We start from the raw sequence: 26,637 nt of genomic DNA, 5'->3' as shown, positions 1-26,637 counted from the left end.
TTTGCAAGGCAGAGCATGTAACAGCTGTGTGGTGCTACAGCCACGTCACATGAGATAAGGCAAAGTGAGAGCCCCGAGCCCCGGCTTGCTGCAGTTTATACCTGTTCATTGGATGCACATTGCTCTAGAGGGGCTGCAACTGAAAGAAAATTTTGCAAGAGAGAGTGGACAAGACATGAGTGGAAAAAACCTGCCTCCCCATGGGGAGCTGTCAACATGGAGAGGGAACCAGAAAGTTTCAGAGAAATAGCTAGAGAGTGTTGCAGTGATGAAAGGCAGATTTTCTTTCCTAGACCTTACCATCAACAGGAGTTTCTCCTTCAGCATCCATCAGCTTCAGTGTTTCCAGCCCTGTGGAGTTATTCCTGTGCACAAACAAAAAGCACCGTTGCTGCTGTGAGAGAGGATAAGACGTTGGCAACGTGTTCATTTTTGTGTAGCTGGGATTAGCATCACGTATGAATGAGGAACATGCTCTGGCCCTGGCAAGCAAATTGGGTTGAAATATCTTTATATTAGGACTATGCTACATAGGGAAGAGACTGTGGTCCCTGTGAGGAGCTGGGCACCATCTCTGCAGCACTGCGATGCCAGACAAGCTGGGAAAAGCGGGTGTGCACAGTCCTGGATACCGCTGGCTCAAGGAGACATCTCCTGCACCCAGTGGGTCACCCGCTTAATTTGGAAGGAGTTGCTGAAGGGGAGGGCAGGGAAGACTGGAGGCCTGGGGGAAGGTGGAGGCTATGGGGGAGTCAGACAAGGTAAATGTGCCAGCCACTGAAGGAAAAAGGAGATGAAAGGGAAAAGAAGAGTGGAGAACAAAGCAGAGATGTCAAGGAAAGGTGGGGAGGGGAAATAGGAGATGATGCTAAAATTAGATGGGGAACGGGGACAGGGAGAGCTGATCTGGTGCTCTCCCCTCGGATGAAATTCCCACTGAAGCTGCTATCAAACCTGGGGAGGTGGGGAGAACTAAACTCCAGATGGGAAAGCAGGGGAAGAGGAGGGGGTCACTGCAGACCTGCAGCATCCCAAGCTGCTCAGGGAGGTATTCCCTGGCCCCAAGGGGGGCCAGCCCTGCTGCCCACAGGCACTCTTTCACACCCTCCCCCTCTTTGAGCAGCCCCTTCAGCCTGCCACACACCACCCCGTGCCTTTTTGCAAAATCAATGTCTCCTGTTTATGAATCTGCACCGTGTTTAACTGTTTCAAACCAATTTTTGCAGGTGATTCCTAATTATATGCTACTAGTCACAGCCTGCAAAAAGCTAATGAAACCCTTGCCATCAATTAAATGTCGTTTCTGCGTGCTGAGGGGCAAGTGAGGAAGGCAAAAGACAAAGTCACCAAACTTCACTCTGGCTGCAGCCTGGCTTTGGGGCATGGCTTCTCCCAGTTGCCTTTGATTTGAGAGATTTGGAACTGAGGGAACAACGCTCTGCACGAAATATGCTGCATGCAAGAGGGGAGCAAAGTGTCGTGGTTTAACCCCAGCCAGCAACTAAGCACCACACAGCCGCTCGCTCACTCCCCCCACCCCAGTGGGATGGGGGAGAGAATTGGAAGGGTGAAAGTCAGAAAACTTGTGGGTTGAGATAAGAGCAGTTTAATAATTGAAGTAAAATGAAATAGAATAGTAGTAATAATACTAATAATATAATAATACAATAATAATATACAAAGCAAGTGATGCACAATGCAATTGCTCACCACCCACTGACTGATGCCCAGCCCGTCCCCAGGCAGCGATCGCTGCCCCCCAGCCAGCTCCCCCAGTTTATATACTGAGCATGATGCCATACGGTATGGCACAGCCCCGTGGCCAGTCTGGGTCAGCCATCCTGGCTGTGCCCCCTCCCAGCTCCTTGTGCACCAGGCAGAGCACGGGAAGCTGAAAAGTCCTTGAGCAGTGTAAGCACTACTTAGCAACAACTAAAACATCAGTGTGTTATCAACATTATTCTCACACTAAATCTAAAACACAGCACTATAGCAGCTCCTAAGAAGAAAATTAACTCTATCCCAGCTGAAACCAGGACACAAAGGATGCGCGTTGAAGGGCATCCCTTCCACTGAAGCCTTGAGCTTTTAAGTCACTGCAAATTCTCACCAGGCTTTTACAGGAGGCAGTTTTGTATCACAGCTACAAGTCGGGCCAGCGAGCAGACACTAGGACTGCGTGCCGAGGGAGCACTGGCTGATACACGGCCATCTCAGCTGCATGGTCCCTTTGCCTCCCAGGAGGGGTTCAGGATTATGCGGTTGGGGACTTCCTGTCAATCAGGGGATCGTTGAGCAGACACCCTCTTTCATAATCAGGGAATGCATTATCGATCTCATTATTATTTTTATTATGCTCCTTAATTTCTAGCCGGACCAACTTTCGCTATGGGACCCAACTCTGGAAACCTATCAGAACCTGGGCGAAACCAAGTAAGATCAGCTAGACCTGGACTAGGGGTAAGAAATGTTTCCTACTTATTCTCTGGTGTTTGCAATTCTGAAGGGTACACAGAGCTTTTCTGCCCGTTCTGATGATCTGAAGGCATGCTCTATAGGAAGTGGCATAGGGCTGAAATGATCCAGCCATGAAATTTGCAAGTAAATGGCTACTTATAGCGTAAAACAATCTGACAAAAGCATGGAAAATGGGGCCCAAGGACACTGCCTCTTTCAATGCTGTTAAGTAGTGGTAAAAATAAATGTAGTATAAACACGTTGTTCTTCCATTTGCAAAGATATATGTTTATCTTCTCCTCTTGTATTAGCTGCTATGTGCCTTAAGTGTCTTTACAGATATTATATATACAGTGAATCACATACAATACTCTTCAAAGTCAGTGGAAGCACTTGCACATCAGTGGGTTTCAGACAGACCCTCCTGACCCCTTGTTTCTCCCAGGAAAGCAGAGGTCTGCTCCCAAGGTTGTCAGAGTAAGTAAAACACATGGTTTTATGCCAGTTTGTCCACAGTGGTCTGATGGCTATGATGCGTTTGTGCATGTAACCCTTTGAATTGGTTCATCTAGGAGAGAAAAGCTGATAGTCCACTTCCCAAACAGTACTAATGAGATGAAAAGTCAAGCCTTTGACATCTGATTGCTTTATTCACCCAGCAACACCTCTATTAAAAACTCTCTGCAATATTTTCTGGGTGGCGTGGCAAGCTGACCATCAGCAAGGAAAGAAGCAATGCTCTGACAGAAGGTAAGCTCTCGCCGGCCTGGACTGGCAGCGAGTGTGCCTTGGTGCTGCATGTGCATCGCAGCACACCCGGACTGGGGGCTCCCACGCTGCGCAGCACCTTGGGCTGGCATCCCGCACCACCAGACCCCGTCCCCGTGAGGGCCATGACCTCTGTCTAAGGGGTACCGCTGGCCTAATGGGAGCTCAGGTACCATGGGCGGCCGTGCAGCACAAGACCTGTGCATCAGCGGCCTTTGCACCCCGAGGCGGTGGGCGTGCAGGGGTGGGCACCGGGGCGCGATGTCCCCAGGTGGGAAGAGGCTCCCTTTCACGCTGGGCATCCCTCGCCTTTGCACCAGGCTGCGGGCACGCTGTCACCCTCTGCCTGGATTTGGGGTGCAGGATTTGGGGTGCAGGGGGAGGGGGAATAGCGGGGCTGACAGTGCCGGGGGAGCCGGGCGCTGCTGCCTGGGGCCGGGGGGCTCGGGGGCTCCGGGGCTCGGTGCCGCCGGGACCCCGCGCCGAGCTGGGCACCCCCGCAGCTCGTGAGGCTGCGAGAGCGGCCGGGACACGCGCTAATAATAATACTACTACTACTACTAATAACAATAATAATAATAATAATAATTTAAAGCAAAGCCGAAGCGCGGGCCCCCCGCCTCCCGCCGCGCACCGTCCCTGCGGGCGGCGAGCCCCGCTGCCGCAGCGCCCGGGGCGGCCGGGGCAGCCCCTCCCGCGGCTGCGGGCGCGGGGGGCGGTGCGGGGAGGCTCGGCCTGTGCAGCCCCCTCCCTCCCTCCTCTCTCTCTCCCTCCCTCCCTCCTCCCATGCCAACCTGCTGCCGCCTTTGTCAGCGCAGCCCGGCGCTATGGCATCCTGCTGGGGCTTCAGGCTCGGGCTCTTCCTCCTCCTCCTCCTCCTTGCTGGGAAGCGGCTGCTGCAGCGGCAGAGCCAGCCGTGACGGCCGCGCTCCCCGGGCAAGAGGCAGGCGGAGCCCCCAGGTGAGCCCCAGGTGCGGGGAGGGGGGCACGGGTGTGCAAAGGGGTGGGCTGGCAGAGCGGGGCGCCGAGGACGAGGGCCCTCCCCTCCCCAGCCCCCAGGGATGCTCTGGGGACCGGGGGTGCCGGGAGGGGGCTTCAGCACCGGCCCCCCCCCGCCCCGGGCTGGGGGCAGGTGGGGTGAGTGCAGGTAAGAGACCCCCCCCCCCAGCCCCGGCGGTCTCCACCGGCCCCCCCGGGTACCACCTCTTTGTGAGGCTCCACGGGAAAGGGGGGGACTCAAAAATCTTGAAACTCCATTTGTGACTTTGGCAGCTCCACTTCAGTCCGGCACAGCTGGACCTGTTTGTGGACAGCTGGAGGGGAGCAAGTGGGTGACCCCCAGCCTGGGCCCCCGCGCCCCCAAACCCGGACCGGGGAGCCTGGAGGGATGGGGAGCACCAAGGATGGGACCAGGAAAGCCGGACCCGCCGGGGCGAGGGAGCCAGTCTGTGCAGAGTCAGGTCCGGGGTGGCACTGGGGTTGTTAGAGGTTTGCCATGCAAAAATCCGGGTTGCCCACAGAAGGAATAAATTGCTCACATTTAACTCGATTATACCTTTTTGTGTCTGCCTGTCAGTGCTTGCAATGGTGTCTCCTTATGCAAAAATTTTCAGGAAAAATGCGACTTGGATGTGCTCTAATAACATATTGAGAGGACAGTATTTGTGTGTGTTTGTATGGGCCAATAGTTGGCAAAGAATAACCAAGAGCATATGATGCAGTAATAATTCAAGTAATTTATTGCACAGTTTTAGAATGATTGTTTGCACTTTTCCAGACCATATAGATGCCTTAACCTGGATTGCATAACTGAACAATGCAAATAATCAGCCTAATGTTATTGTGCAAGAAAAATCGATGGTAAACCTTGTTCGACTTGAGCCCTGACACAGCGGTGAGGGTACGCTGCCTTTACCCACAAGTTCCCCATTAATTTATGCACTGGGAGGCTTTAAAAACTGCTGAATTCTGGGGGGGGGAGGCTGAAGTGTTGTGCAGAGTCCTTTTACAGCAGAGCCTGCCTCTGTTGAGGCAGGATTTGTAAAGCGTGGTTTTCCAAGCCTTGTTCACACAAGATAAGACCCAGAAAATAGCAACTTCTTCCCGTGCCAGCCCGGACCGAGCCCCCGGGTGAAGGCGGGTGAGGGTAGCGGTGGGATGCCCGGGAGGGTGCAAAGCGTGCGTCGTTCCTGTGCGGAACGGCAGCGAGCCGCTGGCGGGAGCGGGTGCCCAAGCCCTGTGAGCTCCCAGGCTGCAGGCGTTCATCCCCTTCGGCTCTGGAGGAGTGAAGAAAAATCCCACCACCAAGGCAGGGAGCCAGCACACATCTCCTAGCTGCCCCGGGGACCGGAGCCCAGCCCGCTCCCGCACAGCCGAGGGAACGGTCCAGGGGAGCCTGCCTGTGCCGGGCTGTTCGGGAGGACTTTTCTCTTCAATGAAAGGTGGAGAGAAGCGATTGCCATTGCATGGGCAGGGCTCCAAAGTGCGCTTTTTAGTTTTCTTTTTAATGAGCAGCAGAACGCAGGGGGAGGAGGAGGAATAAGGTGTGGGGAAACCGGCATCGTTTCCCCGAGAGCCGGCTCCCGTCTGTGTGCGTGGTAGGAGCCAGACGGGGCTCGAGATGCCCATTCGTTCATCAAAAATTTCTTAATGTTTTGACAGGGAAATGGATTTGTGAGTATGGGAGAAAACAAAAACTGAATTCCATCTCGATACATTACATGTTTCATGCAAGGTGTGCATTGCCTGCCTTGTTTTATAGTATCTGGCGCTGGGAAGACAGGCTGAAAGATTTATGAGCTCAAGTTAATAGTAAACCAGCATATTACAGGCTCTGTATTAACGTTCTCCTGCACTGAAGTAGCTGGCTCTTTCTGGGGGAATTTATGTGAGGATCGCTCGCTCTGTCTGTCGTCGCCGTAATGGTATTATAGGGTGGCCGTGGTTAGTCACCGTGGGGGGAAGCAAAACAAGGATGCTGTTTCCCTCTCGGCAGGCAAATCCAAACGAGAGGGAAATGATGACTCCAGCAACCGCATCTGTGTATTAGCTGCACCTGCTGTGGATATTGGGAAATGGGGAGAGCAAATGTCAGAGGCACAAAGAACAGGGAAGGAAATGAAGGAGGAAATAACAGAGGAAGATAACGTGGTCCGTCTGCCAGTGGCCACGATTCAGGCTTGTGCAAGGCATCTTGCCACCCTGCAGCTGCTCAGGGAAGTCTAGTGGTGGGGCTTTCTCTTGAATCTTGTGCTGGGATTTATCTGCCCCAATGCGTGCTGCCCTTAGCCCATGCAGTGGGACAGGGTTTGGGCTGAAGGTGCCACGGGGGAAAGCGGCCAGGGCAACTGGAGAGCAGTACTTACGTCATGAACTCCTGTGGGTGGTGAATTTATAGGGTAGTCAGGAGGTGAGGGGAACCCCCGCCCCAGCGCTGATTTGGGAGGTGGTGAGGTGCTTTCTGTGGGGAAGCAAGCTGCATGAAAGAGTATGCAGGTTCCCCTGGTCTGGAGGACCACAGGGGAGAGGTCTTATGGAGGACTGATTCCTAAAGACACCAGAAAATAGAACACTACATTACCTTTGTGCAGCAGAAAGCACCTCTAGGGATGGTGGTTGCAATCATAATACTCTTGGGCTTCTCCTCCAGAGGCTGAGATAGTGGGTTAATGGTAAGATGAGAGCTCAGTTCATTGCTCTGGGTGCAGGGCAAGAAGGCATTGATTTGTGGTAAGCCTGGAGCTCATCTGCGTGCAAGGAGAGTCAGACCCCATCGACTAGCCGTGCAATATGATGCTGTACAAGTCCATGTTGGGATATAATTGTGCTATTAGAGCAGCGAATGTTGGATCTTAGGAAGCTGAGTCAAAACGACCCTCCCAGTGTTAATATAACAAAATCATTAAAGATAAAATGTTAAGTGGCTCCTTTGGTCGGAGAGTGTCGTGCTGAAGATAAATAAGCTAGATCCTGTCCCTCTGTCTGCTTAGCTCCATGTCTCTGGAGACCAAAGTCAGTTTGGGGGCGGTTTGGAGGGTGCATGTGGCTGCTGGTAGCAAAGGTAAGGCACAAGGACGTTGGTGGAATTGAGGCCATCCGAGGAGGCCCCGTGCTGCAGCGCTTGCTGTGGGTGCTTTCGTTCACTTTGCTGCTTTTGACTGACTCATGACCCTGTACCCTCTCTAAAAGGGCTTCCTGTGCTTATTTCGGAGCTTTGCATTTATGTGCCACGTCCAGGTCTATTCTGGTCCTGCTTTGAGAGCTAATGAATGAACGTGGACATAACAGCTGAGACGGTGCATGGCCAAGTGCTTGGCACCTGGGATGTGGCAGCTCCCGGGGTGACTTGCCAAGAGGCACCTGTCCCTGTCGCAGGCTGTTAGGAGGCTTGACAAGAGACAGGGAGCTTAATGTGCCCCTGACAACCTTGGCACCGGGTTTTTACATCCCTTAACCAGGCGACAAGATTTCAGGGCCCTTTTATATTATCCTTATGGGGTAATACATTCTATTCTTCACAGCCTGAATCTGTTGTGTGCTCCACTAGCAGTGTTTCTGATGCTCTGGTACAAGGGAGCACCCATTTCCATGCCCACGCTGAAGCTCAAAGGTACCTTTCGCACCTAAGTGTGTTCACACCAGAAGCTGTTTGTGAACAGCCAAGGGGTGAAGAGGAAATTATTCCAACTCCTAGCTAGCTTGCTTTTCCTCAAGGCCTACATCTGATTTTGCAGCCTGCCTTTTCAATTCCCACCTCCCATAGCTGAGCCTCAGTTGAGCGAATTGGCCGAATTCCCACCTCAGCAGGCTCAGCTCTCTCCTGGTCACCCTTGTCTTAAAGCCTCTGTCACCTCCCTGTCCCCTCGCTGCTTTACAGCTGACTGCCACCTCCCAGGCTTGGGTCTGGGAGCACAGGGTCCCAGACTGAGATAAACCAGGTCTAGCAGAGCTCCTCTGCTTGGGATCCATGCTTCAGTGCCGCTGCCTTACTGCTTGCGTAGGGATTGGAGTCCCCAAACCAATGCTCCTTGTCAGTGCTAAATAAAAGCAATGTGAGGTTTGGGGGTATGCAGGGCTTCCACTGAACTTACTGAACTTGTCAGCACTCAGCACCTTTGAAAATCAGGCTGCACCTAAGTTTTCCTAGATTCATAGGGTTTAGAAACCTGAATTGAAGTTAAAAACTCTGATGGAAGGGGTACGCTAAGAATGGCTTGGTACAAAACAAAACGTTTTGGGAAACTGTACCTAGGATATCCTCACTGGGATGAGAGAGTAAAGACAGAAAGGTAGGGAACAAAATGGGTTGACAGTTTTAAGAAATATGTTATTGCAAAGTGGCTACTTGTGTATTTTAGCAAGAATGTGAGTGGGGAGAAAGCAGGGCGCTGGCAGGCTGGTGGAGACAGCGTGGAGTGTATATCAGGCTGTGAAAACGCATATCCAGGTGAGGGTTTTTCAAGAAGCTGTGAAGTTACAAATGGAAGGAGATAGTTGCTTTTGCTGGTATTCACTATTCAGCCCAGAGGTGACAAAAAGACAGATTTCCACTCTTGCCCCAAATGGCAGATTTATAACATGCAGAAGACTGACTTGCAATGCCAGTCCCCTGGCTGCTGGGAAAGTCTCCGAGCCCTGTGTGTGAAGTTTACTCTGGGAGTGCTTGGTGGCTTTGGTGACAGGTAGAGTGGTTTGGACCTAGCTTGGGAGCTTCATTGTCTAATGGTGACATGTCAGAGAAATACAAAGGCAGGCTGTGAAAAAGGCTGTGCCTCCAAGCACACACTGTTAATAAAGAGAAAGGGGATACAGGCATCCTCCTCCAGCTTTTAGCATTGCTTTCTGGAGCCAAGCAATGAGCAATATAACATTTTTGCTCTTTTTGTCAGTTAGCAGAAGAGTTGTGCTGCTATGCATAATACAGGAGCTTTAAAAGCAAACGTGCATGCAGTGGAGGTGTTGGAAAATCCCTGTAGCCATTGATTTCTGAGAGTAGTGTTTACAATCACAGAAATACATTCATGTTGCTGCTGCTCAACTTCTGATCATACGCCGGAGAAAGATGCTACTTAAATAAACAGACAAGTCTGTATGGAGACTTGTTTCATATTCTTATGGGCAAACTGGTGGTTTTCTTTTTTCCCTCTGGAAGATGGTACTGAGGCGTTTGCTACAAAAGCTGATGTATGCTGGCTTCTGACACTGATAGCAATCACCGGTGTAATGTCAGGGCAAGATGAAAGGCTACAAGAGAGGCAACAGGAGCCCTGTATTCCTGGAGTGGTGCTCAGGAGCCCTGAGGTTTTTGGCTGTGAGGTGACTTTTTAAATGAGTAATAATAAACCTTGCAAGCCTGACTTTTGTGCTTTGCCATTTGGGTGGATATTCTGCACTTGATGCAGATGGAGAGACTAGTTCCAGGCATCATCTAAGGGTGGGAGTGAATGGGGGAAGATACCATACCTGTCTGGGGAAAGGAAAATATTTTTGTCATTCCTATCAGGAAGAATAACAAAGACAAAGTGTCCAAACATAGGAATTGGCAGACTGCATCATCCTGTGCTCTGTCTCTTCTAGTAGCCAACAGCAGAGACACCGACAAGGATATTCACAGTAGGCAGATGAAAAATAATCTGCCCCCCCATCAACAGCCTTTCCTAATCCATAATAGCTAGAGGTTGGTTTCAGCTCTGAAAGTGCAGGGGTTTATATCCTTCCCAAGATGTTTGCTAGCGTTAGCTATGCTTGTTCAGGCTATTCTTGTTATCCACATAAATGTGCAGCCTTTGCTCTCCACCTCTGCCCTATCGTTTCGGGCTGGTGAATGGAGCTGCACTCCCCGGGTTTCTCTGGGAGCACATCACTGAAGAGGATGTTCTCTGTCCTTGATATTTCTCAGTCTTCAAATTCACCCTGACTGGCAGCCAGCCCTCTAGCATCTGCTGGATTGGTTTCAAGATTCAGTGGGATTTTTTTTTTTTTTGTTTAACTCTTCCTGCTCTTTTCTAAATTTTGCACTTTATAGCTGAACTGGGGCTCACACAGATTTTTTGCATGGGGCCAGGCCGCTTTTGCATTCCTGAGTCATAAACTTAGGAAAAGGTATTTCTGGACAAAGTATCATGTTATCCAGAGGAGATAATTCAGAGCAGAGGAGAAAATAATGTTTTAAAATAAGCAAGATGATAATTATGTGCTCAGATAAAAAACTTCCAAAAACACGTCAGAAGTTTATTCTCAGAAAATCTTCCTGAGAGCCATTTGCAGTCAAATATGAAAACAGCTGGGGTTGTCATGGTGTAGTAGATCATCTCTGGTTAGGCTAGGGCTAGAATTACTGCCAAACAATTTGACGTGTCTGTACTTTCAACCTTTCACAAGTTGGTAAGAAATTCTATGAAAGCACCATAGCAAGAAGGCTGTGATTGTATATCTGCCATTAGTTCGGCCCCTTCAGAGCTTCTGCTGTTTATTCACTTGCTCGCTTTAGTAGACACTGACATAAATGAGCCTCCTTGGATGAAATCCTGATTCCATTTAAGTATTGATTTCATCGATGCTAGGATTACAGCCTGGAGTTGGGAAACATGAGGATGGGTTATACAAGCGAGCCCTCGACTGCGTGGCTAGGGAGTCAGGTCCCGTCTGTGGCTGAATTACAAGGTCCTAAATATTATCTGTGGGTGACTTACAGTCTTTTTTGTTTGCTGTTGTGTGTTGCTGTAGAAGTGGAACGCAGTTTCCAGGCTAAACAACAAAATACGCTTAAGCCATGGAGTCCAACCAGGAATCCTCGCTCTTCCTGGTGAAGATCTTGGAGGAGCTGGACACGAAGCAGAATACCGTTTCTTACCAGGACCTCTGCAAGTCCCTGTGTGCAAGGTTTGATTTATCCCAGTTGGCCAAGCTCAGAAGTGTGCTGTTTTACACTGCTTGCCTGGATCCTAATTTCCCAGCGACTTTGTTCAAAGACAAAATGAGATGCACTGTAAACAATCAGCAATCAAAGAAAATCATGGTTGCAGCAGATATAGTAACAATATTCAACCTCATACAAATGAACGGAGGAGTGGCCAAGGAGAAACTTCCAGTTGCAAGGCAGAAAGTGAAGAAGAAAGAGTCCTTCGAGTCCTGTAGATCTGACACGGAAATCTGCAATATGGCAGACTGCGTGCCCAACTGCGAGCTGAACGACCAGGAGTTTAACCGGGGCTTTCCAGTCAGAAGGTCTTCAAAATGCAGAAAGATGGACTGCAAAGACTGTCAACAGTTTGTTCCCTCGTCAGAACCCAACTTTTTGCTTGGTGTTAATAAGGACATGAAGGGCCGGGCTGCCTCTCTGGACAGGCTGCAGGCGCTGGCGTCCTACTCCATCGCCACATCTCCACCATGCGAGATGCAGAGTACGTACTTCCCCATGAACATTGAAAATGAATCTATTTCAGACCAGGACTCCTTGCCTATAAGTGCAGGCATAAAAGAAACCTTCATTTCAAACGACGAGCCGTTTGTGATGCAGTCATGTGTCCAGAAAAGAAATATATTCAAAGAAGATTTTCATAATCTGATTACAATATCTCCCAACTTAATACCATCCAACAAAAAGCCAGAAGATGGACACAGAGAGCCTCAGAACAGGAAAGAAAGCTCTAAGCAGGCTTTCTTCAACCACAGCTTTGAAATGCCATACAGCAGCCAGTACCTGAATCCAGTTTATTCTCCTATACCAGACAAAAGACGAGTGAAGCATGAAAGTTTAGATGATCTTCAAGCTTCAACGTATTTTGGCCCAACTACTATTCTCGGTCCCCAGGACACCAAAAAGTGGACTGGAAAGCCAACCAAGCAAACTGCCTGGCCAGCTAAAAGCTGGAGTTTAAATACTGAGGAGGTACCTGACTTTGAACGATCATTTTTTAATAGGAAGCAGCCTGAAGAGAAGCCACGATATCAGAGCTCGAACAACCCATCTCCCAGCTTTCCTTCAGCTGACAGGCATCAGTCCTACCTAAATGCGAAGGATCAGCAACCAATTATGCAGGCAAACTATGCTGTGAAACCAAATGGGCATAAACCCAAGGAAATTCCTTCCATCCTAGATGTGGAGAAACACGAGCCAGTCAAAAAGTTTAAGGATAAAAGCATTAATTGTACTTCTGTTCAGATCTTAAGCATTGACAGGACCACGAGTGTTGGGACACAAACAGAGCAGCAAGTTCTGGACCACAAGAAATGCAAGGATTTGTGTGCAGCGAGCCAAGCCAAGTACGGAGAGCGGCATTCTCTTAAGCAGTCAGACGATGACTCCGAAATTGTGAGCGATGACATCAGTGACATTTTCCGGTTTTTGGATGACATGAGTATCAGTGGGTCGACGGGAGTGATGCAGTCGTCGTGCTACAACAGCACTGGCTCCTTGTCTCAGGTGCATAAATCAGACTGTGAGAGCTCACCTGAGCACAACTTGACTAAAATCTCCAACGGGAGTGCCTGTAACAAATTGGATAAAGTGGTCCGGGCAGATATCAGTAACACAGATGATGAACTGAAAACGAGTGTCTGCAAATTAGTTTTGAGAATTGGAGAAATAGAGAAGAAACTGGAATCTCTCTCAGGTGTCCGAGAAGAAATCTCTCAAGTCCTGGGAAAATTGAGCAAGTTGGATCAAAAAATTCAGCAGCCAGAGAAGGTCAGCGTGCAAATAGATCTCAATTCTTTGACAAGCGAGGCTGCGTCAGATGAGAGTAACTCCCCGCAGATATTTCAGTGCCACAATACTCCTCACGGAGGCAAACTAGAGAATAATCCAGAATGGTGCTGTTCAGACGCCAGTGGAAGTAATAGTGAGAGTCTTCGAGTAAAAGCCTTAAAAAAAAGTTTGTTTACTAGGCGGTCATCAAGGTCATTAACAGAGGAAAATAGTGCAACTGAATCCAAAATAGCAAGTATTTCAAACTCTCCCCGGGACTGGAGAGCTATTACTTACACCAACCAAGTTGGCATTACGGAAGAGGAGATGAAAGAGAGAGACGGAGGAGAAAATAAGGACTGGCACAGGAAATCTAAAGAGGTAATTTCAACTTTAACTCGTGTAATAAGCACTTAAAAATAATCTAGTTATGAGTGTCTTCCATAGTCATCACAAGCCTCAGGGGTGACAATACTTTGCGCTGCCATATTATGCCTGTCTTTATTGTTATCATAATTGAGTGATTTTGTACCTATATGCTCTTGCTTGGCAGCTGCAATATGGTCAAGTTGTTCCTTAGAAGCACTTAGCTTTTTTGAAATGGGGAGGGGGGAGTAGTGTGGGTGAGATCTGCAGAAGATGATGGTATTCTTCATCATCAGTGGCGATATAAGGAAGCTGGGTAATTAACTTGGTGAAAAGTGCGTGAGGAAAATTGAAATTCTCTAGTAGTTGTTTTAGAAGGGATATTTTGAAATTGCATTGTGATGGCTTTTATCAGAGAAGTATGTGCATATTTAAAAGGCAACAAAATAGATTCATGGATTCAAATCCCTCAAGAAAAGAATCCTTGTACGTGTACCGTGAGAAGCAAACTGTAGTTATGTTCTCCGTATCTGGCTTTCACAGTCATTTACATGAGCCTTAAACCTCCTGTTGAGGAAACGCAGCATAGCTGTGGTCTTGTTTTGGTCACTCAGGAAAAACTCTGCCCATCCCTCCCAACAGCTGCCCACTGCCGTCTTCACAGATCGCACAGCTATGGTGGCCATCCTTGCGCTGGGCTCTGGTTGCTGCTCAGTTGAAACTGTGCACGGTGTGGACGTTTGTTTGAGAAGAAGAGGTTTGATGGAAATAAGTGCAGTTTTATGAACAAGAAACCATAAACCATGGGTTATTAGCAGGTTGCAGAAGGGGGAGAAGGTTAACCTTAGTAAGCCCAAACCTTGGCTTTTCTGTACATTGGTCTGCCCAGGATGAAATGCTGGCTTTGAAAGTCCCTTCCTCACTTCTGCAGTAGACTGTGGCTGGCGCTGGATTGGTGCTATGGATGGTGTGGTGTCAAGGGGGTGCTGCCTGGGGGCTTCCCATGAGACTTCTTCATGTTAAGATTTGATCTGGAAACAGAAATCTGGAAGCCTGCATGGGGCTCTTGGCTTTTCCAGATCAGCTAGGCTTTTTTGGATGTCAGGGCCATTTTTAGAATAGTTTTATAATGTGTAAACAGTACAAAACCTATATTTCCTCTGTTGAATCAGCTTTGTGTTCATGTTATGGTGAACAAGGAGTTGTGTCTGTAAAATACCTCTTTGGTCTGGTTATGAGAAGAGGGTGGGCAAATGGATTAAGGTCATCCAAAACCTTCGTCCTAGCTGGTACTTTTCTTACCATGGCTTAAGCAGGATCATATGGTGAGTCTGAAAGGAGTGTCTCTGTCCTTTGTGTTTAACCCCCTCATAGTCCTGTTTCTTCTCTCAAATTCTTTTGAACCCTATTGCAGGCAGACAGGCAATATGAAATCCCACAGCCACACAGACTCTCTAAACAACCAAAAGATGCTTTCTTGATTGAACAAGTCTTTAGTCCTCATCCCTACCCTGCATCACTCAAGTCACACATGAAGAGCAACCCGCTCTACACAGACATGAGGTTGACAGAGCTGGCTGAAGTGAAACGCGCCCAGCCGTCATGGACCATAGAGGAATACACGAGGAATTCGGGGGATAAAGGCAAGATTGCAGCATTGGATCTACAAGTGAGTCCCATTTGTTTAATTTGAATGGCTTGATTGCGAATGGATGTTGCCAGAATATGTATTTAAGAAGGGATTTGAATAGCTCAGGAAGGAGCTATGCAGTGTTGAGCCTCTAATCTTGCTGATCCCTATCCATCCTGGCCAGGGACAAAGAAAAATGTGGATGTTTGATTGCTGAATGGTGATCCTTGACAGGTTGGTGCTCCCAGCTTATTCTGCAATGGAGAGATGTCTGCTAAGCCATCGTGGTGTTAGTAGCTCTAAAGAAGAGTTTAGAGGTAAAGGGGTGCAGAGATGAACTGGTCCCTAACTGCAGCAAGGCAGAGTGGTGCAGAAGCTGGCATTGCTGCTTTTTCTTCTGTCCTTGTTCTGTCTGAATTGTTCACAGAGAATTTAAGTGTTAGGGCTTTTTCCATTTTGCTAGGAACATGAGACACAAAGTGCTTGTAGAAGACGCTCCACGCCATGATTGTTTTTGAATCGCATCACCGTTGCAACTTTGAAATGGCTGTTGGAAACCAGAGTCACGTGAAGAGAGCAGCTAATGGTCTGTCTTGTTTGCATTTCAGTTCAGCCTGGAAGTGTGCAGGCTCTTCTGCAACAAGCAGAGCAGAGCAAGTTACTGGGAGGCAAATCCAAATTTTGCATTTAAATTTTCCCAAACTGTGGTGTATTTGAAATCACAATCCTGATATATAATGGGCTGCCCAGACACAGGACTGAGCCCCCACGTTGGATACCCTGTCTAGCCTGATAAACACAAGACATTTTCTAGGAAGGAAGATATCTGAGCACATGTTTAAAGAGTAAGCATGAAGAATGCCATCCAAAATGTGTAAAGACCAGACAAATGTTGCCATATTTGGTCATGAAACGCAAAATGCATCGCATAATGAAATCCATACTGATGCGCAGATCACTGTGTATCGTTTGTATGGATTTGTACAGCAGCATGCAGAGCCAGCGGGGGGAATGGTGCTGACCTCAGGCATTTTGGGCTCCTTGCATGTGCGTGGGTGCCCCAGAGCAGAGCAAGTTGCCTCAGCTAGCTACAGGCTTGGCAGCAGTTGGGGTACACTGATCCACAGTTTGGGGCTTATCAGCGCCATGCTAACACGGCTCTGTAATCAACGGTCTGTGCGGCACAGCCATACGCAAGCAGGGAGTCTGCTTGTCTCCAGAGCTTCTCTGCCAGGGCAGGCGGCACGCGGGAGCCTGAGACTTGCAGCTCCACGCCAGCTCTTGATGGCTCAGTGCTGAGGTACCTAACCCCGCTCCAAACCCATCAGACTAAGCCCTAGTAGAACATCAGGATACTGTGAGAAAGGCTTGGATAGCCCAAGGAGAACTGCCATGCCTCAGGGCCAGGCGTTAGCTGGTTTGGAATTAAAACCATCACCCACATAGTGCTGTAGTGCAACTCCCACGAGTGTTTGTGCAGGAATTTGTGCACAACAAATTCACCTCCTGGCTCAGCTCATGCAAACTTCCCTGTCCTCACCAGCCTCTGCTCCGTTCTGTGACTAAAGTGCACTTGAAGAGAAACCAGGTAGCACAGGGACCAGGCTGCATCTTGCCTCAGCTGCCTGCTGCTTTTTGGGACTTAAAAAGCATTAGAGGGCTTACTAAATTCCTAACGCTGGCACTGCAGACTGTATGCTAGAGTAGGGATAGGTAGGCTGAAAGAATTTCCTCTGCAGCAGGCGGCTGCAAAGCATCCCTTACCTGCTGCGCGGAGGCAACAAGGGAGGTGATATTTGGAAGCAAGGCTCCCCTGGGAGAAGTGTTCTCCATCTGCTTCTCATAGGGCCGTTTTGTTCCCTGTAAGCAGCTCCGCGTGACAGTGAGCAAACCAGAGAAATCGGCTTATTGCCATCATTTATCTTTAGGATAAAGGTGATAAAACTTTACTGGTTTGATTCTCTCCTTCCAAAAGGACTGTCAGAATTGCATCTACTCCACAAAGCCCATGTCTAGACTTTATAATAGAGCTTACTGACAAACTTAAAAAATAGACACAGACTGATGAGTGGGTTTTTTTCCCAGTGATTAAGTTTATTAGAACTGAAAGTAAATACATTATGCTTTAATGAACATTCCTACGTCTGGCAATGAAATGGGAAAAGAAGCTGATTAACAGTAATGGGCCTTTTTAATAATGCATCTTCCTTCTGAAGTAGTTAAAAGGTCAATACCAAGGCAGAGAGGTCCAAAACTGTAATTTCCTTGAAGCATAGCATGGCTATCTTTGGGTTTTTTCTACCTTTGTTTATTTAAAATTTCTCCTGGCACTCGACAAGTCTGCTGGGTTGTCATTTAAAAAAGAAACTGCAAAACTAGTCAGGCCAAAGTTTGTCCCAGGTGTGGGGACTGTGTGAGGTCTCATTGCTTTGCTCTGGGTATGATGATCCAGTGGGACAAAACATTGTCAGGCCATTTTCTGATCCCTTTAGAGATGTGGTTGCTGATTTTTTTCAGAAGGCTGGAATAGGTCATTCAGAGCCTGAATGGTACAATCTCAGACTCGGCTGATGGTCTCTGTTTCAGCATACTAGCGCTATCACAGAGATCTCCATTAAACGATCATAAAACCGTTGCTCAGTTTTAATTGTTTATTTCTAGGGTAGCTATAAAATCACTTCTTGTGGTAGTTCTGTACATGAAGCAAATGCTGCTTTCAGGCACAGCAAGGTTTCAGCCAGTAGCTCATGGCCACAAAATCTGAATTAGCCAATTAAAGGCTTACCCAAATCCCTCTCAAGTCAGCTGGAGTGTCTTTGTGCGGGGTCCAACGAGCTTTGGATCAGGTCCGTTCTGAGGACAGAAATGGTGAGTGTTTGGGTATTCTCACTGGAACATTTTTATGTGGAATTTTTTTCATTTTTTTTAAAGAAATGGCCTTTTGGAGCCCCAGACACAGGAGACAGCTTCGAGGAGAAGCTGTCATTTTTCAAAAATGTTCTTTCTGCTTTATTCCTTTCTGCTGGTAAGTGCAATATAATGCCTAGTGTTTGGGTTTCCCCCATTTCCCCCCCATTTTCCCTAACAGAAAGGATGAAGGGAAAAAATACAAGCAAGGTGGAAATGCAAAGCTTGAAGAACTCAAATTCTAAGGAAGAAAAAGCTAAAAGATTAAAAAAAACCAAAAAACAAACCACGTTCAGATGGAGACCCTGATAAAGTTCCCCAGGTTGCCTTTAATTTTCTGACCAATTCAGATTTCTTTCACTTTTTTTTTTGGTTTTTTTTGGTTTTTTTTTTGTTACCTGTGTGGAATGGGCAGGCAAAGTCTTCCATTTCTTAAGCATACTCTTAAAATCACCTCCAACCCAGAAAGACTCAGACTTTGGCAATGAGCAGAGTATTGCTTCCTGTGCAAAATATAGATTGTGCCACTGGGGTTAAATGGTCTCATCTCTGGAGATGGTTCAGAGCGATGTGCGGTACCAAATCGTATGCCAGGTATCCAGTTCCCTTTCTCTTCTTGCCCCTAAAACTGAGACAGCATCATGCACCCAGCTGATTTTCAGAAGATGGAGCTGGAAGGAGAGCTGGAAGCTGAGAGTCACTCTGTCCTGGGTGATTGCATGGAAACCCACTTGCAGCCCCGCTCTGCGGGGTGTTCGGCACCTGCTGCCTGCCGTTGTGTATTCCCATGCTGAAACGAAGGGCCGGTGTCCCCAGGTGTTGCCATTCTGGAGGGGGTCTGCAAATTGCCCATCCAGAGGGACTGGGTGCTGAATGGGGCTGGGCAATCCCGCCCTGCAAGCAAGTTATGGTAGCAAAATTAGGGTTAGCTTTATAAAATGTAGTGCATGAGGAGTATATGTTAAGAACCCTTCCCATCAGCTGGGCTTTAATAATTTAAAAAGCAGTAACAGACCGGTAGGTGCTGACATCTCTGCTGTCTAGCAGATTAAAGAGATTTTATTTAAATGCCATCCAAGATGATGAAGTTTCCGGCAAATCAGAGGTACGTGAGGGATTTTGCAGTAGACTTGTACTGTTGCAGGAATTTATTTTTTGCAGTATTTTGTTGCCACTTCCGTCAGCCTTATGGAACTGGGACCAGGAGTTGAAGGGATGTGAGAAGCGGCAATAACCCACTTCATCCTGACAGCAGACCCAGATGCCGTTGGGAGGCCTTCAGGCACATCTGCTTTATTTATTTATTTTATTAATGACAGATCCCAGACAATTAACAACTGTTTCCTTTTAATTTTTAGACTCAAGAATCTTTAAACCCAAACAACTTAGAATACTGGATGGAAGACATTTATACTCCTGGCTATGATTCCTTACTAAAACGCAAAGAAGCCGAGTTCAGAAGAGCAAAGGTTTGCAAGATAGCTGCCCTGATAGCGGCGGCAGCTTGTACGGTTATTCTAGTCATTGTAGTTCCCATTTGTACAATGAAATCCTGAACCTGCGGACGGACCCGTGACTCCCAGCCGCATGTATCTCGGATAGCTCATGCTGTCTTTCAAACGTCTGGTGGCAAAACTGGAAGGAATTTGCTAAGGAAGAATGTTCTGAGGATATCCTGATGGAGAATGCTGTAAACGTAGGCAAAACACAAAACAACACGAGAAACATTTTTTTAAAAAGTATTATTTTAAATAAAAGACTGTGTGGCGGAGTTAATGGGAACTTGGTTCAATTTTTATGCATTTTTAAAAGTGCAATATTTTTTTTTCCTAAAGAAACAATATAAAGTTTTACAGAATCAGAGACTGATGAGAATCCAGGCAAAAGAGGAAGGTTGTCTGAGTTATGTTGCATTTAATGGAGGTATGGGTACATGGAGGTAGCACTGTATAGAAGGGAATGTTCTATATGCATTACATCGGGGAGCTAGGAAAGTCTTATAGCTCTCTACAATGTAGAAAACTCTGAATGTATTGTATTTATTTTATAGTATTTATGTATTTCATGATCATTTGATTGAAAGCAGACTGTGTAGCCATGAACAGAGTTCATTCCTATGTTCAGATTAAAAAGGGCTCTTTGTATTTGGTCTTGCCCTAAGACCCGCTCTATCATCACTGAGTACTTAGATAAGTGCAATGTGCTGCAGACCAAAAAGATTATGTTTTAAAGCAATCACAAGAGGTTTTAGTTGCTTCTGTTGAATAACATTTGCATAGAGCTGGCAAGTTTGCCTTGCCAAAAGGGTATTCTTTACCTCCACAGACAGTGAAATTGTCTCAGTTTCACTCTTGCCAGCAAGCAAAGCTGGCAAATCAAAGCAACACTCTGTTAAAGTTCTTGGAAATGTAATCTGAACAGTTATAATTTTTTTCACAAAGTCTTTGTGCCTTTTTTTAGACTGTAGATTAAATAGAACTGTTTAATTTTGCTATTTTAAGCCCATAACATAAATCACAGCATAATGGGTACTAATGGAGGTTCTTTTCCCGCAAGCCTTCTGTACAGTTCAGAGTGCTCCTCAAACAGCAGGGCTGGTGGTTACTGAGCACTTATATTAAGGGCACAGTTTTTCAGCACTAGTGGAAACTTGCTGTTAATGCAATGCATTCGGCACGGGGAGATCTTTTTGCTTCCCTCTTGCTAATGTACTCAAGAATGATGGTTGACTCTACCGGACAGCAAGCAGTCTGTATCCCATGGGAAATGACCATTTGATGCTTTATCTCAAATGCAAATAGCAGGTTCAAAGGAATTCTCAAGCTATGACAGAAATTACCTGCCATGGTTAGTGAAAGCAAATATCCAGACAGTATTACTCTTCTGTCAAGTACAGATGAAAAAAAAAAAGGAAAAAAAAAAATTTTTCAGGAAATAATTTGATCTTGCTGGTCCTCTAAGGGAGAGGAGATTCTTTTAGTGGATGCTCTTTACGTAGGGTAATTTGGTTTCTTCAGAAGCAGCCTCCCTACACGATGACACAGCAGCTAGGAAAGCATCGGATGCTCGTTCCTCCGGCTCTCTGGGATGTGCCGCACTCACTGTTTGTTTCTGGCTGGTTTAAAAAAAGTAGTGAGGAAAGAGTGTGTGGGAGGCGAAGGCTTTGTTGTGACTTCAGATGTGTGTCAGTTCTTTCCTGCAGCTGGAGATCTGTTTATGCACTGCTTGTGTGCGCTATTTTATTTAGGGATAGGTGATCCCTGGGACCACTGGTCTATCAGGAAAAGTACAAGCACAGGGTCGGGTGTCCCATCAGCAAATACAGAACAAGGATAAGCCCCTAGATTGAAAACTGCACCTGCCTAGCCTGAATCCTGACCCAAATTCTGTAGCTTTGGCCCATTCCTAATACCAGGATTATTCCTCTTTCCTCCCAGATGCTGCAGGATGGAGTCACAGCAGGGAGTGAGCAATTCACACTCTATTTTAGGCGGCCTTCGGTTATGGTATGATTCAGCACACCTGAGTTTAGGAGCTCAGGATCCACACATAGTAAATATAGACAGGTAGAGAGACCTCTGGGGACGATTCAGAGCTGCCAGCAAGATGTCTAATATTAGACATGTGAATACACTCCGGAGGGCATTGCTCTGCAGTTTACCTTATGCACAATTTAGGTTGATTGTATATGTAAAAAAAATCTATTCCTGGTTCCAGGTAACATCAGAAAGCCCTTTTACACCCCTCCTTGGCCCAGTGATAGCAAGCACGAGGCGCTGTCGGAAAGGCCAGCATGGCCCTGTGGTGGCACAGTGTCAGTCCCCCGTCTGCCCGTGCCGGCGGTGACAAATCCCTTGGCGGGGCAGGATGGGTGTGGGACAGACACCAGGCAGACCCCCCGCCTTCGCCATCCCCCCCTCTGCTAGCACGAGTGATCTGGCCCTGCCACCCCCAACCCGAAATCAGCAGCGCTTCCTCCATTGCATCTCAGTAATCTGATTTTAGAAAATATCTGAATATCTAAGTGGAGATGCGAGAAGGGTGCAAGAGATGTTATTGATTACAGGGGCTGGCTGGGGCTGTGCTTGCACTGATGCATTAGAGGAGATGTAAGGACCCCTGTTTTGTCTGTGCAGGGATTGTTTTTGTCTGTGCAAGACTCATCCAACTGGCACTGGATGAGTCTTTGCATCACAGATGCCCAAAATCCTGGGAAGGATTTGGCAGGTTCTGGAGCTGTGGGTGACGTGGAGCTGGCACAACTCAAGCACTCAGCATCCCAAGCATCCACGCTGCTCCTAATTTATCGAGGTGCTTTTGCCCGTCCTCACTTTGCACAAGCAGCCAGTGGCACTCGTCTCCATTAGGGCAGGTGGAGATCATGGTTCAGCACAGATCTCTCTCCCATTCGGGGCTTGATTCAACTCCCACAACCTCTGGGAGCATCTCCATGGTGCCAGGAGCTTGAGGGGAGCAGGGAAAGCGGAGCCCGGCTCCCTGCCTCCCCGCTCCGCAAATACCTCCGGGAGCCGCTGCCTCGCCGTCTCCTCCGCTCCCCGGCTGCCTCCAGCAGCTCCTCGGCACCGCTGGGATGTGCGTCCCTAGCCGTTCCCAGTGGGTTTTACATCTGGCATAGAGCTCTTCGCTTAAAATAGGTAAGGAGATGGAGCGGTGGGATGCTGCCACCGGAGGAGAGCAGCCTGGGAAGGAGGGACCCTGCGGTTCTGCAGAGTATACAAGCTAGGCGAAATCCTGACAATATTAACCTGCAAGAATATTGTGATCAACCTTGTGAACCAGTTATCAACTAGTATATACTGTATACTATATGATAGACTTTTGTATAAAAAAAAAAAAAACAAACAAAAAACAAATTAAAGCTATAGGTACAGTGTAATCCTTGGTGTGATTGAAAAAAGTGTCCTAGATTGTATTACTTAATTAAAATAATGATGAGCATATTGAACTGTTTTTCGTATTTATGCCTTATAAACTTGATATATTATACATGATAAAATGAAACTGCAAGAATTATTAAAAAGATACTCCATTTTGGGGGCAAATCCCATTTGCTTTTCCTAAAACAAGAGTGCTGCTTGAAATCAGCTCAATAAATCATGTGTGCAGAAGAGCAAGAGCAGGATCTGTCCCCAAATGACTTTTTAGGATTTTTTTTTTAAATGGGGCTTTGGTTAATGTACTATGTAATAATTTTATTTTATAAAGTTACTGTAAAATGTTGCCTTTTGGTTCATTTAAATATAATACCAAATAAACTTGAAAATTACAGCGTCCTAAGTTTTAATGAAACAGTTATAATAATTTATTACTCCATTGCTTTTCCTCTTCTTTTTTTTTTTTTCCAGGGACACCAAGATAGCCATGGGATGCGAATGTCTCAGTGTTAGATAACTAAGCAGCCTATCTAGTTCTTGAATTGCTAATGGATTTCTTACTTGTGAAATAATAAGATGGCAGAAGATAATGAAAAATGAGTTTGTTGGGTTTCTTTTAAAAGCTTCTTTGCATCACATTGTCTGGGCTTCTGGGAGATTAGCTCTTGACACTAATCATAACATTTCATTTTATAGGTTATTTCATGACTGAGTTTTGCCATATCAACTCTTTTAACAAGGTCATGACTAATATTTTGGTATCTGTTTCCCTTACATGTTTATGCAACCACTGTCCCTTTTAAGTCAGTACTATAGATAACTATTTATAGTCACCTATCAACAGGCAATCAGTTTGCTTAGGATCTCTATGTGAATTTAATTTGCTGCTTTTGACTTGTTAATTGCAAAAACAGATTATCTTAGAATTCCAGGTGTTGAAACAAAGATAGAGCTGAGCCCACCGCTGAAGGTAATCCAGCATCAGAGGTTGCAAAGGGGAGCTGCAGAAAAGAGGACATATATAAATAGTGAGCAATGACATGAAAATGTAGTAATGCAAGACCTTGGTTTCCTCTTGGTCTCTACTGCATAAGCACCTTTAATGCATTGCTTTAGCAATCCTGGTCAGGATGGGGACTGCTGAGTGCTCACTGTGAGGCTGGGACACCAGCTCGGCCCTCGGGTGCTCACGTGTCATCAGTCGGGCTGCAAACTGTCACAGGTCCCCTTGGGAGGGACTGTGATTCACAGTTTAGCATTGGTTTCATTTTTGGAGATGGTAGCATGGATTTGCATCAGTTTCAGGTTTTTCTCTTGTACTCATTAAGTCCAGAAGCTTACAAGTAGACGTGCCCTCTGGATTTTTATGTTACAGCATGAATCCCAGAGCAGGAACTTTCATAAAAATGCTAAGTGTGACCAGGTTCGTGCCAAAAAATCCTAAGCACTCTGGCACAGCATTCTTCAGGCAAGAAGCTGGATATGTAGGATATATAGACCTCATCTGGGTCATCGCTGTGCTGGAAAATGGGGCAGCTGCCAGGTTTCTACAGTAGCTGCTGGATAGAGACACTGAGTCTCAAGGTAGAAGAAAGCTCCTACATGCAATGCTGTATCAGCAACCAAGACGCAGCTCTCAGTGCTTCTTTGAATGTATTGCTCACAGCAATTAATTGTACTGGTAGAATAAGTTCTTTATTTCAGATATAGCTTTGATGAATGGCTCTGCCTGATGCACAAAAGAGTCACAAGGAAAATAGTAGATCTCAGGGCCATATTCTGCTCTCTGAGGTGCTTCTGTGACTCCATCCCGTTGAATCTGCACGTGGAAGAAGAGAAAGTAGCCCGTAGCCTGCCCGTAGCAGCATGGTCCTATTGAAAGGTCAGTTGTGTTGGTGAGCACATTGGGAAGAGGCAAGCACCTGTGGAAGTAATTATAAAGATGAGGTACTTTCTTTAATCTTATTTTTTCTTTGTTATCTTTTCAGGAAAGAGCATTATATCTTGTGAAGTGCTGATCTGCTATTAGTTCTCCAGCAAACTTGGTCACTTTGGATGACTTCTGGGACCATGGACCACTCGATCTTTTGCGGGCTTTTTGCAGTTTGTTACATCAACTTTACAGTCCACTTAGAAACTGGAGAAAAATCTTCAAAAAAGGAAGAAGTGGGCCATCAGCAGGCAAGATCTTTCCATAAGTAAGTTCCATTTGGTTTTATTTATTTTCTGCAATATAGCACAAACTACGTGTAGGAGAGCCACGAAGCTCTTCCAAAGGCAACTGTACGTGCAATCCTTCCCAAGAGCAATAGACTGAGATTTTCAAGGAAGACAAGTTAATGGTCCTGGATGAGCCCAGTACAAGAAAGCAACTGTGCTTGGCCTGCGCATGGTACCACTGGGCATTGCTGGTCCTGGTGGATCAGTAGTTGCTGTGATGAGGAGATGTGCAAGGTTCTCTTCTGGACCAGGGAAGCTGTCCACAAGACTTAATGCAGTATAGGGATGAGGAAAAATGGTGAGAAGAAAGATATCTGGAGACACGGTTGCTGCTGAGGCTGGAGGTTTGTAGAAATTAAGAGTTTTGTGGAAGCTTCCTCCCAGTTACCCATCGCCAATCCTGCTTCTCCCTGCCCTCCCACACCCCAGATCTGTGGATTTTGGGATATTCCTCTGAGGCACTAAGCAGGTCTCCGGACATAGAGTGTGGGCTCTAATCTTGCCTTTTCTCAAAGTTAACCAGATTTCCTCAGTAAATAGAGGGAATTTTCTGCCAGGCATTGATGCTTTGGCCTCAGCTAAAAGTCTCCTGAGGTCCGAGATCTCCGTGTCCCTCTGGTGGGGTTGACAGCAGTTAAGGAAGTGTGACCTGGCCCTTCCTCTCACCCATCCCCACAACATCATGAGACAACCTCAGAAATGGCAGGGTTATGAAGGTGACTGCCATTTGCTTTCATATTGGGCTTTGTGGAAGTCACATTTCCAGGCTGGTCTCTGCAACCAGAGAGTTGAAAACGGATTTAATTTATTAAAGATGAAAATAAATGGGTGAGCTCCCAGGTAAGAATATGCGGTTCTGATTGCTGGTGCTTTAAGAAAAATGTCAAATCCTGCTGTTCACAACAAAATTGCTCTCTTTTCCATGCTTATTTTGAGCCTGTATGTGGTGTGCTGTCTGTGTGTTGTCCCCCAGCATGTGGTGAGGCTCCAGCCTGTGGCCACAACGGCGGGTGTCCCCCCTGGAAGCGGGGAAAAGAAGGAATGACGTACGGTAAAACAGCCCTACCTGGGAGAGGGACTAGAGCAATGCTGATTATTCTGCCTGTCCCTGGAAACGATGGGGAGTCTGGTCCCTGTTGAAAAGCTTTGCTGTAAACTCTGCTTTAGTGACAGACAAATCTCTGCTTGTATTGAAAAATCCTCCTGATCTGCCGTCCTGCCAGGCTGACACACTTACTGCAATAAAACAAATCTGTGTTGTGCTGTGTGTTTTTCCCCAAGTAATGGTGGAGGGAGAGGGGAGAACCAAGGAGGCTGAGTCATTTGTCTTCTTTCCTTGTCTTGGTAATGAAATATTGCTGTTGAACTTTACCCTGCCTTTCCTGCTACTATTTTTTTTTTTTTTTTGCAATGGTTACCTTTTAAGAGGCTCGTAAAATTACATTACTGAAATTTATGACTGTGTAGCAAATGTGTGCACATGCATTAATTCTGTTCAAGGCTAACGTCTTGTAGCTGCAAAATTAATGTTACGGTGCAGTTTCTAGTATGGCTAATGGCTGTTCAATAAAGCGGGGCTCATGCTTTGCTCGCCTTATGGCACTTGATTCCTTGAAACAGCCCTGCCCTGAAGAGTTTGCCAGGTAATGGTTAAAAAAGGGTACATGCACAACATGCAGATATGTATTTTTATACATTTTTGTTTA

The 26,637-nt window shown here is 46.8% G+C and overlaps 1 protein-coding gene across 1 annotated transcript; it reads left to right on the top strand.

Moving 5' to 3' along the window:
* Window positions 1–2,255: 2,255 nt before the first annotated feature.
* On the top strand, window positions 2,256–19,372 carry MINAR1 (membrane integral NOTCH2 associated receptor 1; the record flags this gene model as incomplete). The annotated part of the gene is made up of 6 exons (XM_082322373.1): window positions 2,256–2,460; window positions 2,903–2,934; window positions 3,030–3,207; window positions 10,951–13,294; window positions 14,694–14,948; window positions 19,175–19,372. Exons 4-6 carry the CDS (start codon window positions 10,997–10,999, stop codon window positions 19,370–19,372), a joined length of 2,751 nt encoding a protein of 916 aa, XP_082178499.1. The 5' UTR covers window positions 2,256–2,460; window positions 2,903–2,934; window positions 3,030–3,207; window positions 10,951–10,996.
* Window positions 19,373–26,637: the final 7,265 nt, after the last annotated feature.

The sequence above is a fragment of the Platalea leucorodia genome (assembly GCF_965183815.1).
Source record: "Platalea leucorodia genome assembly, chromosome: 9".
Classification (NCBI taxonomy): Eukaryota; Metazoa; Chordata; class Aves; order Pelecaniformes; family Threskiornithidae; genus Platalea; species Platalea leucorodia.
Note: the sequence above shows the minus strand (reverse complement) of the source record. Positions and strands in the feature narration are given on the sequence as shown.